The sequence below is a fragment of the Dromaius novaehollandiae genome, chromosome 17, assembly GCF_036370855.1.
Source record: "Dromaius novaehollandiae isolate bDroNov1 chromosome 17, bDroNov1.hap1, whole genome shotgun sequence".
NCBI classification, from domain to species: Eukaryota; Metazoa; Chordata; class Aves; order Casuariiformes; family Dromaiidae; genus Dromaius; species Dromaius novaehollandiae.
The window spans coordinates 10316215-10335653 of NC_088114.1; the positions used below are offsets into that span (position 1 = coordinate 10316215).

At 50.1% G+C, this 19439-nt stretch overlaps 2 protein-coding genes across 4 annotated transcripts in view; both read right to left on the minus strand.

Annotated features, from left to right (window-relative positions):
- Positions 1 to 15102, minus strand: part of SEPTIN5 (septin 5) — a 51213-nt gene extending 36111 nt beyond the window's left edge. The window contains exons 1-2 of the mRNA XM_026104302.2: positions 14921 to 15102; positions 14750 to 14760 (exon numbers count right to left, since the gene is read on the minus strand). Of these exons, the coding sequence (XP_025960087.2) occupies positions 14750 to 14760; positions 14921 to 14963 (54 nt within the window). The 5' untranslated portion in view covers positions 14964 to 15102. The remainder of the gene's footprint in view (positions 1 to 14749; positions 14761 to 14920) is intronic.
- Positions 15103 to 17525: 2423 nt separating this feature from the next.
- The window catches only part of LOC112985596 (septin-2), a 43198-nt gene continuing 41284 nt past the window's right edge, over positions 17526 to 19439 (minus strand). For 2 of the 3 annotated variants that reach the window (XM_064522127.1, XM_026104304.2), the window contains exon 13: positions 17526 to 18729. The gene's annotated coding sequence lies outside the window, so the exon portion shown is untranslated. The remainder of the gene's footprint in view (positions 18730 to 19439) is intronic. The other variant, XM_026104305.2, reaches the window with a different exon arrangement.

A 19439-nucleotide genomic window follows, 5' to 3' on the forward strand; every position in this document is an offset into this window, starting at 1 on the left:
CCCGGCTGCATTCCCAACAGCTTCCTTCTGCCAGTTCTGGCCTCACACCTGTACCTCATTAAGATGCCAGCAGAAGCCACCGACAAGCAAAGGACCCTGTGAGGAAGCAAATGTCCAGCAGACAGGTTACCTTGGAGGGGAGACAAGGAGCCATGGTCATCCTACACTCAGTGCTGCCAGGTCATGACAGGAGAGCTCTGACAGCGACGGGCTGATCGGGCTGTGCTTCACACCCCGCTGCGCTCAGCAGCACCGGCACAAGGAAGGTGCAGGCCTGGCGCTGAACGTTTGGGCTAAAGGGACTCCTGGGGCTCAAGCGCCTCTGGGAAGCTTCAGTCTGTGTGACTGCGGCACAGAGGTGTGGAGCTGCTCCCTCACCACAGTAAGGTGCTGCGTATCCCTAAAAGTCATGGCCTTGGGAGCCTCCAGACAGCAGTGCAGAGGTGTTTTGTCCTGGGCTTCAATTCTGCTGCCTCTAAAACAGCAGCAAGGAGAATTTCACACGAACACTTGAGCCTGCCCTGGCTCGAGTCCTCAAGGGCCCTGGCTGGAAGGCATTTGGAAAGAAATGTGCTCTTTTCCCCGTATCCGGACACCCTGGGAAGCCTGGAGCCCTCTTCTGTCCCAGGAAACCCACCAACACTTTGTAGGAGACCCTCTGCTTCCTACAAGCTTCCCAAGTTCCCAGTGCTCAGCTGCTCCATGTGCACAAACAAGCAGCCATTTTACCCTCCGATCCACTGCACAGGCGTAATCCTGCACATGAGGGCAGACGTTCCCTAACGCTCCCACAAAGCCTTTATATATGCACGTTGTTGGGGTTTTTTTGTCACTTGCTCAGCATACAGATAAAGGTCATTCAGACTGGAGGCAAAAGCTTTGCTCAGCGCAGCTTAGTAAGAATCAGACTGTACCGTGTTCAAGGAACTCACAGAAAAGATGCAGGTAAACACACCCTGTACTCCCCAAAACTACAGGCTGGAAAGGTCCACGAAGGGTCTGTTGAACATTTGGGACAGTAGGATCTGAGGATGTGGAAGAGATGTTATAGACTCATTAGTATTTTAAGAGCCACAGAAAGACATTAACCTACTTCCAGAAAAATCTCTCTTCCCAGGCAAGTCACGCTTGCTCTGTGCAAAGGAATCTCGCAGACGTAATGCCATCCGTGCCCTGGCAGAGCTGGGGATGACGAAGGTCGTATTTTCCTTTTCCAGTAATACTTAGATTTAACTATACAAACTGTTCCCCTTGGGGCAGATCCTATTTCGTTGTTTATGCAGGAGCCTTCGAGCCGGATTTTAAAGGTGAAAGCACCCATTCCCAAACTGCAGGGAGCCCAATCAATACAGACGTCCTCGCTGCAGCAAAGCAGCCGCTTTGCTGCACTTCTCACTTTGCCTCGCTACCCTTCATGTCACGCACATATCTGGAAAAGGCAGGGCCGAGGAGGAGTTCAACCAGGCAAAAAAGTCCGCAATTATCAACACTGCAAAAGGCAAGAGATCTGCCTGCGTGAGATTCCAGTCCCGTGGCCAGTCTCGGAGAAGCGGAAACAGGCATGCAGGATGCAGAAGCATCTGGCGTTGGGGTCAGGCACTGCAGCCCAGTGAGCGGACTGCAGCCAGCCCCACGTTCCCCCGGGAGCACATCCCCACCTGGGAGGCACTGGACCAACCGGAGCACAAGGAACAGCCCAGCCCCGAAGGACTTGCAATCAGAAGTACACAAGGAAACTAGCAGGCACCAGATCAGTCGGAAAGTGGCACAGCTAGTGTGATAAACAGTGACTAACCACTAGCTACGGGCTGCCAAGTATGCACAGGAGGGATTTAAGGAAGAGTGTGGAGGAGGATAAAGAGGACAGTTTGCAAAAGAAACAAGGCGGAAGGAGACGTAAGAACACTAATTCACAACAAAGCACCTCCTCCAAGCAAGGTCCCTAAGTCCATTGTAAAAGTTTCAGTCCCAAAAATGAGACCACGGCGTGACCGCTCACCGAGATGGGCCTGTCCCTCCAGGTATGCCATGGTGCTGAGAAGAGAGGACACTGGGAGCTCTTGGCATCTGCACCTTGTCCTGCTGCAACAACATGAATCATGAAGCGCATCCTTCACACAGCCCTTCTGTTCAGACCAGCTGAGCTCCCTCTCCCGTGGCCACCGAGGTGCACAGTGGGCCTGGAGCTAGCACTGGGACCAGCTCTGCGCCAACAGCCCACCTCCAGCACAGAAATTGCCTTGGGAAACATTTACTCAGGCGTCAGAAGAAAAAGAAAAGAAAAGAAGTCTTTCGCAAGCAGCGCAACAGAGCCACACAAAAGCGGCTTCCCTCCTCCAGATGTATGGGCTTTGGTGGGGAGGAGACGGCACATGATCCCTTCAAAGCCAGTTTTGCAGAGTTTCTGTTTCCATGGCTCTTGCTCATTTCTGAGACAAGGATGAAAGGGCCATTCAGAGCTGCTTGGGACCTACCTCCTGCAGTATTTTCCTAGCTATTTTCCTCCGCCAACCCCTTTCCTGGACATAATCCGTGGACCACAGCACATAAAAGGCAACTGTGAGCCTGGCACCAGGTGTGTGAACCCCTCGGCAGCAGCAGCTTGCTCATGGGAGACGGCGAGAGCTCGTGCTGCACAGCATTTCAAATCAGCGAGAGCAGCCGTGGCAGGGAACGGGGACAGGCTCCCTGCCCAGGACGAGATCTGTAAGAACATGGGGTGCTCAGCTCCTCTCAATTTCAAAGGACCTAGGCGCTTTGATCCCTATTTCAAAAAAACAACAACAAAAAAGCTGGCCTTAAATGTGTATTACCACAAATTACCACAAATGTGTATTGCCTAAAAGATTTGCCTTTAAAATTACTGTATTCCGCAATGGCCTTTGTGGAAAAGCTGATGTTTCATCTATTGCCTTTCATCTCTACAACATCAGCATAGGCCAGACGAACGCATCAGCTCCTTGGTCAATCCAGAACACGCGGACAATCCCGGAGGCATGGCAAGCAGGATCGCTTCATCTGAGGCGGGGACAGCCCCCAGGTCTGGGCTGGCATGATGCCTAACTGCAGGGCTGCAACCCAGCGGAGGGCTTCATAGCGACCGTCAGCACACAGACACCTGCCTTCGTGCTCCAAGGCCCCGTTGCGCTTAGCACTAGGGGCAAGAACATCAGAGCTGCTTTATGATCCTCCCAAGCATGGGGCTTACAACCTAACCTGCCATTTTGGCAAATTTCACCAGTGATAATTCAGTATAAAGTAACACAGCCAGACCAGACAACCCAGTTTGACCAGGACAGACCTGGAATACTGGGATCATCCTGACAAAATCTCAGGGATGATATTTTCTCCCAGATTGAGGGAGGGATTTGTCCCCTCTCCTTGTCCAAAAAAGCCACGGCCTTCAGAGTGAACATCTGTTCTTTGCAGACAATATTATTGTGACACTGCTCTTATTGCTGTTTCAGTCTTCATTTCTACTATAATTTAAAGCTTATCTAAACAGAGTCATCAATACAATCTCTACTTGCCCTGTAGCAAAATGTTAACAGTGACACATTAACACAGTCCTGCTCTGAAGGAGTAGCTAATTGTAAATTCCTCATTCTCATGGATTTCTTTTAGCAGTACTGCTGATCTCATTCTTCTCTTTTTGGGCTCCACCTGAGAATAACAAGCTTTGGAAAGTACTTGAGGGGTAAGAAGGGGGATGTTAATGGAGCAGGCACTGGAAAGGTAGAGTTCACGGAAATGTCACTTTTGAAATGATCATAATGGATTTTTGGAAGTCAGAGAAATGAAACTGGATTAAAGAAGATATTAGACAAGACAGAAAGTCATTTGACTGTAAATGCTATGGTTGTTGGACACACAGAGCACAGCAATACCCAACATTAGAAAGAACTCAGAAGCAACGTAGTGGAAAAATCGCATTTGCTAAATTGTGCTTTCCTAAGAGGCAACCCAAAAGAAATGAAAACAGCCACGAGGGTAAGAAAGAAGAGCAGGGCAGGACGAAGCAACGCTTGGTCAATATGTTAAGCAAGAGACAGCACCCGCGCACGCATGCAGCGTGAGCCCCAGCCACAGCAGGCCGAGAGCTAAGATGTCACTCGCAGCCCTTAATGAGAACGGGTGCAAAATCAGATCAGATACCCACGAACAGCTCTCGGGACCTGCAGTACAGCACAAAAAGTCACACTTGAGTATTTTTAAAGAATCCAAATTAAACATCTCCATGGAAATCTCAGGACCAAACATGCAGAATGGAAAGGGATTTTCTTGGGTTTCTAGCCTGGGGTCCGACTCATGAGGCCAAACAGCAGTCTTTTGGGATTTATTTTCCAGGATTTATTCTCCAGTCACAGTCTAGTGTGGGCTCTCCCTGCATTGCCCCTCGCAGGGAAATGCGCCATTCCCTCACAGCTGGGCTCTGAACGTCACCCCGCACCGGCCAGGCCCGGCAGCACCCTCCGAGGCCCCAGTCCGAGGCCCACAGAGGGCAAAAATCTGTAACGTGAGGATTTTTACCTTCAGTGCTGGGGACCAGGGCACAGTCGGAGGAGGTCCGGTTGTGTGCACACACGGTCACACACCCCTTCGCCTGCACACCTCTGCAACACCCTATTCCCGCTGTACGTTACTGAATCAACAGTGTCAGGCCACATTCATGGCCTGCCTTTCAGAAACTTTGATGGGACCCTCCTCTGATGTAATTTTGCCGTAAGTGGGAAAACTGATTTTTCCTTTCCTACTCCTTCGTAAACCTTTGCCTTAGGAACATGAGGCAAGACCTGCTTTCCTCCACTGCTAACTCATGCTGGCTTATTACTGCAGGATGCCAGCCAAGAGGTGGGTGGATGCCCTAATTATTTTATTTTCTGAGAAAGAAGAAAGAAAGAAAGATAGTTATTTGCCCTGATGGGAAAGCCCTAAACCCCTAAAGGACTGGCTCAGGGTGCCAAATACACATGGATCTCCCAGAGCCACGAGTTAGCTCAGCCCTCGGGTGCACGCTGGGTGTCCGCGGCAGTGACAGCAGGGGCCTCTCCCAGACATTTCCTGGATCGCTGCCGTGACGGTCAGGATCTGTGTCCACCAAAACGCCCACCTCCGTGCTGCGAGCTCCATCCTGTAGGGACACACTTCAGTACAAAACACTGCCAAGCACGAGACACAGCACAGGAACCAGGCACACACCGAAACACCCACACGGGCTTTGCAAAGACACGCGAGAAGGTGGCTCATGAGCTTTCAGACCAACCAGCCCCATGACAGCCCACATCAGCAACCCCGTCCACACGCTGCGCTGCCGCTACGTGAAGTACAACTGCAAAAACACCGTCACTTGTTTACTGGGAGAACAATTGTGCTATTGACTGACACCTGCCCATGACAGCGCGATCACGGGAGGAGCAGGGAGCTGTTCAAATCACATCGGCCATTCAAACCAGGCAGCAAAACGCCTGGCACTGCCCGGAGCCGCCGAGCAGCTGCGGAGGGCCGGCCCGGCCGCCGCAGACAGCAAGGCTTTCACTGGCACTAATGAGGGCTGCGGAAAATAATGCCATCACACAGCAACGCGATGGCACGCAGCCTTGCTGTTTGAGGACCAGCGGCCCGAACAGAGCAGGCACTGAGGAAGAGGAACGCTGGGCTCCATCCAGTCCATTTTGGTTTGTTTAAAGAGCTGTGAAGTCAAATCCTGTGAACCTGGTATGGGCTGAGCGTGGCCAGACAAGGCTGATTCAAGTGACAAGAAGACACACTCCCACTGCACTGAAAACATCTCCTGCTCCCAGCACTGATGAGTAGGAGGGTCCCAAACAGGTCGGTGTCACAGTACTGGAGTGGACGTAGAAAACACACCCCTGACTTTCTCACCCCCGTGGGCCTGGTCTGAGCTTAAGTGTCCACCCCAGGGCTGCTGGCAGCCACGAGCAGATCCGGAGCGCTTGGCTGCTCAGCGGAGCTGGAGTCCGTCCCAAGCATGTGCCTGGATTAACTGCCCAGAAAACGCACCAACTCCTGTTGAATAACTGTCCTCCCCTATACCCGCTTCCCTCATAAATACACACTCTGCCAAGGGCTCCTTTCAAGGGAAGGAGAGCTCTCTAAAGTAAGCAGACAAACAGCAGAGGTATTCATCTCGGGAGCGAGGCATGAGCGCTTCCACTTCTGCGCGCTCCAGCGAAGGCAGCGACAGTGCTGCCCCGCAGAAACCAGCCGGGATCGCAAGCCCAGCCTCTGGGAGACGGGAGATCACCTCAGACGGCATCTCTCTCGCTGCCGCGGTGACACGCTCTCGCTCGCCTCGCACAGCGCAAGGCTGTGCTACAGGCCAGCGACTTCCCTTGGAGTTTAACCCCCTCGGCCTCGAGTCACCCCGCTGCCTATGAAGGAGGGCAAATGCCAGCTCCCGGGAGGCTGTGATGCTTCTTCCACTACTGCCGGAGCCCAGCTGGCACCAGCGCCCCGAGCAGCAGGAAGCTCAGAGAACCTGCAGGCCCCTAAGGGCCATAAATCTCGCTGACGTTTCGACAGCGGGCCCTGGGCAGGGGGAATTTATTCCTGGACCAGATGGGCATTTCCGACACTGTTCGCCCACCTTTCCAGTACGCCACATCACTTAACACCCAACACCGAAACTCAGGAGAGCCTTTAAACTACAAAGAAGACAACCAAGGGGACAACGACAGTAGGATGGGCAGGTAGCAGATGCCTAATGTAGCGACTCAGATCTTACCTGAATATTAATTTACATCATACGTAACTTATTTTAAAATAAAAGGGGACATAAGACTGCAGAAGTTGAAGCGACTTCATATGCGAATGTATCACAGCAAGAATGAGCTCAGCATGGCAAGCAGGACTGGACCAGGTCCCACCCTGAAGAAATAGCCAGGGGACAATACAAAAGGCTGAAAGCAAAGTGACTCGCCGGGGAAGCAATCTTAAAAAATAATTGTAATACAAACTGAGGCAGTAAAAGGCCTGGCCTGCCCTCTTTTGTGTGTTCACGCAGCTCCAGACACCAGGGGTCTGCAAGGAAAAATGAAACACAGTCACTGGAGCACGACCACGTCTGCCCTGCCACGGGCTTTGCCTCACAGAAAGTAGAAGGAAGACGTTAAGTCCTCGGAGCCTCTTTTCCCACAGGCTGACTTAGTGGATCTTTTTTCCCCTCAGTTCTGCACTGAAAATGCCCAGAGGTCAGCGGGACAGGCTCGCGCCCCGTGGCCAGCCTCCAGGAGCTAGCGCTCATGATCCTGCGGTTTATTTGCTCAGACTGCTGTTCCCAGCTCCCGGTTCCCTCTGCCAGAAGTCCTTCTGCGAGAACGGCACCAGCAGCCGGGGTGGGGTCAGGCGGAGACAGGCCATCCCAGCTCCGCACACGCCCTGGACGCACTCAGTAACAGCTTCGTAGCAAACAGGGCACTCCCCGAGTTCCCGCAAAGAGCCGAGCGGAGCAGAGCAGAGCAGGCAGGGGAAGGACCGCGGCCCCCTGCTCTTCGGGCCAGAGCAGCTGCACGGTACCGCTATGGCCACGGCAGGCAGAGAGGGGTCAGCCACCACGCGACTTCTGTCTCCTTCAGGGTGAACATCTCAGTCTTGGCAGAGGCTCTTACTGCTGTCAGCTAGTGCAAATGCAGAAAAGCAGCCCAAACTGAAGAGGTGAGTGAAAAGCTGGAGTTAACTTCTACAAGGGCTTCCCACCTCTCATTGATTTAACGCTACGCTGGCTCCTGGCTCACACCCTGCCACGCAGCAAGTGCAGACTCCCAAGCGTGGGAACCACGGCCTGACACCCTCCAGCACACCGTGCTTCTGCCGCGCTCGCTCTGAGCCTCCCTTGGCCCTCCCTGCCGCAGCACAGCCTCAGGCTGATGCAATCAAAGCTGCCCAGCTGCATCCAGAGAGGTTTCTGCCATCTGCGCATCCCTGCACTGTGCTGTCCTGTGTGGCATAGCTACGTTCCTCTCCGGAACTGCACTTCAGCCTCAACTTCTCTTTTTTTGACTTCAGCAGGGGACAGTTGTACTAAAGCCAGTGAAACTAAACAATTCTCCTCCCTCTCCTGGCGTTACACCCTTCCAGATGCTTGTGCAAAGTTTCACTTCCTCTGCAGCTCCCCTCGGCCAACGCTTAGCCAGGCTTTGCTCATCAGCAAGCCCATCCCCGCGGCCCTCCAGCCGGCTCTTCTCCCAGCGCCCTCCCGCACGTGGCTGCCGTGACGGTGCTCAGGGCTAACAGCCTCGTGGGCAGGAGCTGGGCACGACGGACCGAGGGAAGGGGCAGCAGTCTAGAGCTGAGCATTGCCAGGCCATAGTAGATCTCACCTAAAGCACTGGAAATAAACTCACATGAGAGGGGAATTAAGGATACTAACTCATCAGCCCTCAGAACATAAAGGACTCTTGCTTAAGGTGGGAGCAATAGAAGACTCCTTTCCTTTCCCACAGCCCAGCCAGCATCGTGTGCACAAACCCCTCCTCTGAGCACACTCAGTACCACCTTCCCCTCTTCATTTTAATCAGCATTTCTGGAGGAGCAAGCTGTGGATGAACAGCAGCTCGCATACTGATGAGGAGCACATGCTCTGGGATCTCATCCCAGCTTTCCCGAGGCACCGCACACAATTTCAGCTCCTGAGCATCTTTGTGGGAACACGATGACTGCAAACCTCTTCACAGTTTCAGGGATGACTCCTTGGGAGGAAAGGAATGCGTAACGGCAGACAAACATTTTTCCCTACGCTTCGAGGCTAACCACACTGTAGAGACACACACACACAAACCAGCCCACGTGGGAATTATTCCAGTATGCGATAAAGCAACTTGCATATGCTTCACAAAAATGTTTGCTTCAGGAGTATTAGGGGATTATTCTTTGTGGTTTCACTGTCCTACGGAAATCCCAGCCTTGGGCAGAAAGGGGGTAAAATCCTAGTCTTGGTTAGGCAAGAAAGCTGTGTGGGTAAGCAAAGAAGGTGCCCTCCAGTTCATATTCTGCTATTCAGAAACGAGCAACAAAAAAGTCAATTGAACTGGAAGAGATGAGAGAAACCCTCTTGGCTTAGCTAAGAGATTTCCCAGCAAGAAGCGCTAGAAGCGTTAAAGATGGGGAGAACTCTTGAGGCTTGGATTCAGCACACGCGGGTCTTTCTTGGCAGCTACTGCAGCATGGTTACAGGAGCCATTGCTATAGGTAGCAGGGTGTCCCAAAACTGCTGGAGAAACCCTCTGGACTGAACGTTTAAAACTAATTTGTCAAAGCTCTAAAGATACACAGCAAGGAGCCAGCCTGGCCTGGCAGAGCGAGCTAACAGCCGGCTCAGTGTAGAATCTCTCTGGGATTCCCTGGACGTCCACCTTATTGGGTATTTAACTGACAGCAACTTAGACTGAAACAGAGGTCAGGCAATACGGGATCTAGAAGACCCGGAATTCCACCAGTTGTCCCTCTCTAAAATAGCTTTTGCAGCTCAAGTACCTGCTGTTCAAAGGAAGAAAAAAAAATACAGTCACAGCCCCATTACATTTATTGCTAGAACAATCAAATGAAGAATGGCATCAGTGTGATGCCAATATAATTTCTGAGAGTTTCAAGAGGTTGAAAGAGACTCCTTGACCTTGGAGACCAAAAGCATCCAGGGATCCATTTTCTCCTTCATTTGGATGACAGTAATATTGTCACCTCTGCAATTGTGAACCACCTTTTGTAATGCCCCGGCAGGCTGCAAGCCGGCAGTTGAGCAACCATGTCACAGGCATCTCCTGGGGTTAAACCAAGCTTGCTCTCACTTTGTTGACATCAGCAGGGATCAGGCCACAACATCTGCAGCACTCAGAAATTTGGCTAATGTGCCTGAAATCGCCCTGCATAGTTCATCCAGGAGCAGCAGAAATTGTGGACACACATGCATAGCTGAGCAGTTTGAGGAAGTCCCTGTGCAGGAAACACCTACTTCTCTACACAAACTGCAGCTTGTGACTTGCACCTCCCCTGCCCTGTACTGATGCCCATTTTACTCATTCAGAGCATAAATAACTGAAGAGATGAAACAGCAGCAGCAGGAGGCAGATTCTGTGCCCAGCTCTCCAGCAGTTCTGTTTCACCAAGCAGCCCATGTGCTGACCTCCTTTTACAGCCCTTTTCCCAGAAGCCAAGCCAAAAGAGAAGAAGGAAAAAAAAACCCAAAAGAAAAAGAAGTCCAAGTGCCCCAGATGGACTTCCCTCCCCAGCCCAGAATAGCCCGTCTGTGTGACACAGGGGCCTCCTGCAGTAGGACTGTTTAGACAGATGTGCAGCAGAAGGACACGCAGGGCTGAGCCTCTTGACCTGCTGCAGCCGCACCCAGCTCCCGACACGCTGCTGAGCGCTGAGCCCTTGCTTGTTTCCGAAAGGCACCTTGGTCTGTGGCCCTCCAAATGGGCCAAAAAGGAGGGGGGAAAAAAAAGAAAAATTCCACAAGCTCCATAAGGCTTTTTGCAAAGAAGCAGAAGCTTCCACTCCTATGCTACATCTGGCCAAGATACCCTGGGACAACAGAAAAACAAGCAGAGAGGGGCTGCTTGAGGAGTGTTTCCAGGATTTACCTCCCGATTCTGTGACTAATTCACTACTCCTCTCTGGCAGGGAGACTTCGGTGGCCAGAAGGCAAGACCAGGGCTGGAGACCACAGGTTGGAAGAGACGGTGACACGGGGAGCCAGAGCGAAGCAGCCTCATTCCCAGGGCAATCCGTGACCCAGGGAAAGATTATCCAACTGTGATGAAATATCCCACTCACCAGCTGCAAACACAACTTTGCTTTCTGCTAGGGAAAGAAACCTCACCACGACCACCCCAAAGCTTGAACTGATACAGAATAGGACAGATTGTGCACACGAACACAGATCCACATTGCCACTCCCAATGACTCAGAGAATCTTGACTATAAAATCATAGGTTAAACCCTGAGACAATTAAAGTAGAAAGTCAGTGGTTCCCTGTTTGCCTCCTGGATTCTCAGCTTTTCTGTACAAGCATAGGCACAAGAAAGCAGAACTTTCCCCAAATCACAAGACTACAAGAACTGTTATTTTAAGGAAAACACCTGCTTGGGTGAACGATGGCAATGCTACCACCACGTAACATGCGTATGAATCCTCCAAGCTGCTCTGACACAGACTTGGAGGGGACTCTATAAGAACCAAGATCTGCCCAGGAGCAGGCTGCTGTGCAAGGAGACCTACCCCTCACACGCTACTTTTCATCACATACCTCGCAAAGCCCAGCTGATCGATTTTCACCACACACGTGTCTACACAGAAATCAAAGGTCACGTTATGGTCACTCTGAGCCAGCTTGAGACATGTGAATCACCACTCCTTCCTCCTCCTAATCTGCTCTTTGCCGTGAGCAGCTGCCTGCACCCAGGTGGTCCACAGTGCGTCAAAGACAACAGCCAGAAATATCCCAGGTTCCTCTGTGCGTAACTTTCTTAGGGGTCTACATACTTCTTGACAGCCCATCTGGGTTTGCTCCTCCATAGGCACAACAGAGAAAAGGGGGAGAAGAAGAGTCAGCACAAAGTAACAGGGAATGAGGGGATTTCCATTAGCCAAAGTCTTCTGGTAGGTGATACTAGGTTTTGAAGGTTAATCTTAAAATGATGCTGTATGTGGGTACAGTTGCCATTTTAGTGGGGGACATCTCTGCACTTGCAGTATCTACTGTTCCAGGAATGATGAAAATCTCTGCTTCTTTCTTTTTTCTAAGAACATTGCAAGGAAGTTTGAATATAAAGTTTGAAGATATAAGAGTCTCAAAAACTGAGATACAAATGTGATGCATTCGGGAGTTCCCAACGCCCAGACTCACACTGAAACCGTTCCTCCAGCCGAACTACCTTTCACACAGCATCCTCTCTAAACACACTACCATACACGTATATTTTTACCGACAAGCAGACCATTTCAAAACGCACTGAAGTAGAGAAAAGGACCAAGCTGAATGCAAAAGGCACAGCCCTGTAATTTCAAACCCACTGAAAGAACTGGATCCACCAGACAGTCTCTGCTCCCACACCCCAAACAACTTTGCGAGTTGCTGGGGTGGAGAGATCAATTTGGGAAGGAGAGGTTCTCATCCTCCCAATTTCAAGAGAAACAATGACTTCAAAGAACGTTGGAAACGTGGGCCTGAGTGAGCAGGAGCCAGCTCCAGAGACAGCGCGAGGAACACCCCAAACACACACAAGGCAACAGCATGAGCTGGGAGGCATGTCCCGCAGGAGCGTGCCAGGAGACTCCAGCTTAACTAGGTGTTTGGAAGGTTTCACCTGCACTCCTCCCACAGCAACACCCTGGGCTTTGGCAGTGTGTCCATCAGCTGCACTCGCCTTGTTTGGTTCACATGTCAATACCCTCTTGTAATAAATTGCTAGGTTTCCCCTTACCTAGCACCTACTCTTCTGCACATGGGACATTAGTCAGTGCTTCATTTGCCTGCCCAGCTTCACAGCGAGAACCCCTCCTAGAGAGCAGATTTCTAGAAGAGAAACCATCTCTACTTGGGCAGTGCTGAATTGAGCTATCACGAGACCGAGGAGCTTGATCTCACTGGACGACCTGCCGTAGAGCCCCAGACCAGAAACTGGTTCTCCCAATCCAGGGCCCTAAAAGACAGCCCTCCCTCTTGGAGGGGCTGCATGCACTGCACGTGGAGGCTAACATCAAATCTCCCATTGGCTTCAGTGGTGCGCGGATCCAGCCCCAAGTACACTAATTAACAGGTCATTCCTTGGGAATCAGAGAGGTGGACAATCTACTGTTATTTTCTGTTCATATATGGTAACGATTAGAGTCCCACCAACGGACCAGAGTCCCCTTGCCCGAGACGATGCATCACCCTATGACTATACAACAAAGGAAGATGAACACACATTCTTTGACACCACATTTTTTGGACTCAGCAAATAAAAGAAAAAAAAAGATTTTACTGAAGGCCACCTTATTCATATATAATCTATTGTACTGCCCTCTCAGAGGCACACTTCATTTCGTAGCTATTTATACAGCTTTTATAATAATTTTTAAAAAAATGTAAAGGCAAAACTTGCAGCTGTAGTAAGTCTTTTAAATTGGTACCTGCTGCCAGATGCGAGTAGACTGGGACAAGGCTGCCCAAGAAGAAAATCCCTGCTCTGAAAGGACACCGAATAAGGATATTTGTGTTTTTAAACGTTCACTCTCATTTCAGCAGAGTGCTTTGTATTCACAGCTTGGTTCCCCTCCACCATTCACAAATAACATGGCTGGCACAAATTCATAATTAACTGTGCTCTGTCATGCAAGACCCATTCTACACTCTCAGCATATAATATCTGGATATACATGCATACGCCTACGCATTTGAGGAAAGACCTTCGTTGCCACAGTGGAACGCCATGCAGTGCCACGGACAGGCTCTCTGGGGTAGGGACTCCAGCCCTCGTCTCTACAGTGCAACGCGGGCCTCCAGCAGTTATGGTGATACCTACAGTAAACTGCTCAGATCTCTGCCTCAGTTATTCCCCTCGAGAGCAAAAATAGAACCTTATACGGAACCTGCTTCCCTCTTTGCTTAAAAATAAGAAATTAAAGAAGAGCATGGGGTTTTGGGGGTCACACATCTCTTCCCAAGTTCACAGCTTAGCCTGACTCAGATTTCAGATTGCATTCTGGAGTATTTCCCTCCAGAAATAAAGCGAGAACTAAAATAACAGCAGTATGCTAGCAAATAACTACAAAGTACTAGCAAAACTCTAGTAGCTTAGGAAAAATGCATCCGAGGACCCCATTATCCTACTGCCGTTAGATTTACTTTGTTCCTCTCTCATCGCTGCAATCAGCGGCACACAGAAACACACAGGTGTCTTTTCGCAGGGCTCAAGTCTGCATTACATAGAAAATCCTGTTTCTTGCAGCGGCCAGGTGAACGCCCAAGCTGCTGCAAAACACATTTGCTTTTCCGCGATCCAGAAAGGCTGCGCAGTAGCACTAAATGGTAGACAGGGTCTGGTGCATAGGGAATTAGAGCCCCAAACAGAGAAAGACTGGCCCCAACGGCAAGTGCAAGCCAGGCTGGGAATGGGTGCGCTTCTCCCTGCTGCCGGAGCCCGCACGCCCCTGCTGCGGTACCCTCACCTCCGCCCTGCGAGGCAGAAAAGCCCTTGGCAGCCCATCTGCAGCAGGCACCGCCGGCATCACCCGATGGTGCTGAGGAGCGCACGGGCCCTGCTGCCTGCCCTCACCTGGGCGTTAGCAGAGGAACTCCTCTTCCTGCAAAATACCCTAAATCCCTCAAAGACCAAACAGTAAACCAAAAAAAAAAAACCTGCTGATGTCATCTGATTACATCACCCCCCTCTATCTCTCCAGCACTCAAAGGCACGTCTCCGAAGAGCCATTTGCCTTGCAGAGCCAAACAGATGTTCCCCAGCGCCCGGAGGCTGCCAGCCCGGGCGGCGGTGGCCGGCCACCCCGGCAGCGGCGCGGAGCCCCCCGGGCTGTGCCTGCGCATCCGCGGAGCCACGGGCAGACGTGCTCCCAATACAGAAACGCCCTGCAGCCCCCGCGCCGCCCTTCTGCGTCCGAGCCTGCTCTGCCCCGCCGGCGGCACCGGAGAGACGAGACCCAGCCCCGCCCGGGGGGGAAGGCGGCTAAACGCCCGTTTCGCGGAGGAGCAGCGCGGCCGGCCCCGCCCGCGCCTCCCCGCGCACCTACCTGCTTCTCCTCTGCGGGGCGGGTCGGCGGCGGCGGGCGGAGGGCGGCGGCGGCGGAGGGCGGGATGCCCGCGGCAGGAGCCGGCGGCGGAGAGAAAACAAGAGAGGAGAGGGCGTGAGGGGGGCGCGGGGCGCGGGCGGCGCGGGGCGGCCGCGCGTCCCGCCGGCTCACCTGGGTTCACCAGCTTGCTCTTGTACCGCATGCCGCTGCTCATGGTGCCGCGGCGCCTCGGCCTTCGCGGGGGAGCGCGGAGCGGTGCGCGGCGCCCGCCGACAATAGCGCCGTGCGCGCCGCGGGGCCGCCGCCGCCGCCGGGGCTGGGGCTGGGGCTGGGGCCGGGGCCGGGGCCGGCGCGGCCAATCCCGGAGAGCCCGGCCCGCCCCGCCGCGCCCCGCCCCGCCGCACGGGGCTGCACGATACGGCACGGCACGGGGCTGCACGGCACGGAGCTGCACGATACGGCACCGCACGGCCCCGGCGCCGCTCCGCACCCGCGGCGCAAACGCTGCTCCTCGCCGCGGAGGCACCTGAGCGCGGCCCCACCGCGGCCCGGCGCCGCCTTTCAGCCCCGCGAACGATCCCCCGGGAGCCACGGCGAGGCCTGCGCGGGTGCGCGGACGGGAGAGCCAGGCACTACGCGCTGAGCACTGCTCACGCTCCAGCAGGAACACAACCACTTTTCTTTTCTTTTTTTTTTTTTTTTTTTTAAATCAACTGAACCAAAGAGGAAACATTGCCAGATTTAGCATCTCAAAAATATAGTGGGAAGCCCTGAATCATACTGCAAGGGTGCTGTGCAAAGCAGGAAGGGGCTGTTTCCATTAGCTATCTCCTCTTAAGATGGTTTAAAGTCATTTTAGATAAAAGCTGTCAGTACAACGTCTTAAGCAGAGGCAGGAATGAGCCCAAAATGAATTTTAAACCCTCCAAAAGCACTACTAGCAACCGATTTAAGAACAGCTCCAAGAAACCCTATCTCCCTAGTCATGGTAAAGAGGGGTAGCCAAAGCCTCAGGAAACCCAGCTCCTTTCATTGACTTTAACAGTACTTTTTTGGAGGGAGGGACAGGGAAGAAGGTCACTTCCGCATTTCAAAGACAGGTAAATAATCAGACTTAAATCTCTCTTGAACACAGCATAGCGTAAGCATGAAATGGTGATGGCAGCACAAACTGCAGGGGTGGCCCCCTATCTTGGGACAAAACAGCCACTGATGCCATAGTACCAGCTTTTCAAATTCTTGTAGTCATCACAGTGCTTATCCCGTCATCTCTTCCACCTTCTCATCTAAAACATCCCTCACATCAAAGCAGAGACACTTCCAAGATCGGAGGTTGGCAAGCCCAGGCATGTATGTTTTAAGAACCCATTAAGCCATCATAAGTTCATTTTTACTCACCAATTCAAAGCATCAGGGGGAAAAAAAAAAAAAAAAGAAAAATCAGGCAATTGTTTCCATATTTGCTTGTTTTCAAATGCTAGACAGCCACAGACCATTAGAAACTCCACACCACAATTAAAGGCACCAACAAGCCAATCAGCCTCTCACGAGTCGTTCCATAGTCTGCCACAGCACTTTAAATCCAAGGAAGACTGAATGGGCTGTAGTCACCCACTCCGTGATCCTGCCAAGCAGAGTCACTGCAAGAGTTGCATGTGGGCTCTTTGTCCCAGTGCTTCTGCCTGGAGAAGGCCTGGGTGCAATTCCCAAGGGAAATGGAATCGTCTTCCACACTTTCGACACAGAGAGGAGTGGAAATGCAAGGTCAGAAATCAGGATCCAGACAGAGCCCTCTCTTCAGGGCCCCTCACAGTAGTAAGGACTAGCTTAACAAATGTACATTCCCCCCATAAGCTGTGAAGTGCTTTAACGAAGTCAAGTCCAAATGTAACTGCAGAGTATCAGACAAAGAACAGACAGAGCGCATAGAAATTAAGCCTGGTTTGAAAGGAAAGCACTCGAACAGGTATCAGCGGTATTGTAACACCTTCTTGGACAATCATCCAAATAGATCTCAGGTTTTGAGCCAAAATGCTCCAACTGGAATTGAAGAGCAGGAGGCAGCAGCAACGATCAATCGCTAATCAGCACCTGCTCGGGAAAACGTGTTCAGTGCGACTTCCCGTACAAGAACTGCGGCAGTGATTTTAAATGCCTTCCTTTGAAAAAAAAGAAAAGCTCTATTTTTAATAAAATTGAAGACTAGATGTTTTTGAAAGCCTGCTCCCCCACTGTCCTAATTTGCTTTGGAAGATGAACCATTCACGTTACCTTTGCACAGACAGCTCATGTGGAATGTCACTAAAACGCCTTGGTTTCTCGGGAAGGCTGTGGCTCTCCTGACTCGCACAAGCACAAATGGACAGCATATCTTTTTAAGATGATGCAAGATGTTGAAGGAGGAAAAAAAAATTATGCATCACGGAACACAGCTTCCTCAACTCATGAGAAAAAAGCTTACATTTAAATCTCTCCCACCTTGGCCCTCTCAGACACACTTATAATTCAAGTCTTCATAAGTATCTGAAGACACTTTATGTAAATACAAGTCAGTCACCCCATTTCTTCTTTCAACTTCACTATAGCAGCCCCTGACATTACAATGCAATGTCCATTTTATGAAGTTTAACTCCAAACACAAGCCAAATATGCATCCCTGTGAAGCAAATTAATCAGAATAGCATTAGCAAACAGTCATTGCCAGACAACAGAATTAGGGCTAATTATTACATGAAAGATGTCCCAATTTAGTACAGAAGACAAAGTGTCTCAATCCCATATTTGCAAAATAATTTACATTTATGTGTATACATAAGATTACAAAAGCATGCAAAAGGTAGCCATGTACTCAGTAATGACATAAAGGAAATAGCAACACTCATGGTTTTACAAGGTAAGGTATGTGATCAGATTTTTCCAGGTACTTACACTCATAAAAAATGTCAGTAGGCATCTAATGAATTTTTGCTTAAAAAAGGTGGATGCAAAGACTTGCTACCTAACTTCCAACTAAAGCATTTTTAAGTTGTTTTGAAATGAAATCAAAGCAGTTTGTATTAGAAACATTCTGGAAAAGCCCTTCATTCTCCAGGATAAATATTGTGTATCCTTTGAATATGTACTGTGCATGATGCAGCTAAGACATTTCACGGGTTAGCTGAAAAACAAAATTCAGGTTTTTTTCCACATTCATACAATTTATTACAAAACCTCAATGAAAATTAGTGTTACGGTATATAAAAAGTTCAGTACATGCCATCACTCAGCTGAGAGATAAAAATGCCTGTGACAGAAATTCTTGCAAGCAATACTTCAGAACTGAAGACAAATCTTCAGAGGCATCCATGAAGGTTTTTGGCATGCATAGTGTTTATAATATTTTAAGGCACACTGATTTAGAAAATTCAGCTTCTTTGCATCACTGGTGAATCATCAGTGTTTTGTACACATTCTCATACATTACACATATGCAAATCACCAGAGATGAAGCTACAAGAGTAACTAAAGCACAGTAAAAATTATGAATAAACTAATGATAAGATACATAATGGCTTAAAATGGCGAATAAAAGCTACGATACTGTGCAAACACATACAGTTACTGTAAACAGGCCACAAAATCTTTTAGTATTAATCACAAAACTGTTCAGAATCACCTAGCAGAAACACGATTAACTCCTTAAACCCATCACAATCACTAGTCCAAACAGTGTACTACATCAGCTTCTGTATCAAACGTACAGGAAGGGATAGCAAAACCACATTTCTAAGTATGAAGACAGTGTTACCAAAAGAGTCAAAAAGATACAGTATAACTTGATTAACATTGAATATATAAAATAAGCTGTTTTACAACACAATCTTCAGACTTTGTGTTTGTTTTAATGCAGGTCTTGGTCTGCAGCGTCCAGCTTTTGCATTTGAACGATACCATTCGGTCAAAGAAAACAGAGCACCCATCCGTTAGAGAACTGTATACTGCTGTGAATGAAAGTGGAAAACAAAGAGCGTTAGAAAAGACAAACTCTCCACACCGTCGCAGTGCTTTGAGGCATTCTGATCCACAACTAGCCAAGCAGCACAGCCCAGAGAACAGAGAATTTAAGTCCCTGCATTACAGGGAGCTGCATTAGAACTAGAATTAACCCAGCGAGATGACGATAGTAGTAGTTTCTTGACGCAATCTGGCCCCAAATATTTATCATGAATGTCTAGTAAGAACAGAGAAATGAGAATCTATTTTTAGTTACATATTTTCTTAAGCACCCACACTCCCTTCAGTCTGTGAGAATGTACGAACTATGTTATGGCTCAGCTAAATGGTAATGCACACAAGAAACCAAGCTCAGCCTGTTCCGTGAAGCTTTACTTCTGGCGAGAAAAACTAAATTTAACACCGCTGCTCATCTAAGCAGGGCTAAAAGTAACCTAGCTTGATGTTATGAACATACTCTCTTATAACACTGCTTACACGTAACAGGAAAGCAAGTAACTTTTGCCAAGCATTCATACAGCAGTATCCATATGGCAGAAGAGAGAAAGTGTCCTATAATTTCAAAAACAATCACCGATTTTGGATGTCCCCAAAGTTAATGGCCAATTGAAAAAGCCACCATGTAGACAGTGGAATTCCAGCTGTCTCTGAAAACCAGCCCCCCCTCTCAGAAACCTGCGTCAAATCTGGAGCTTGG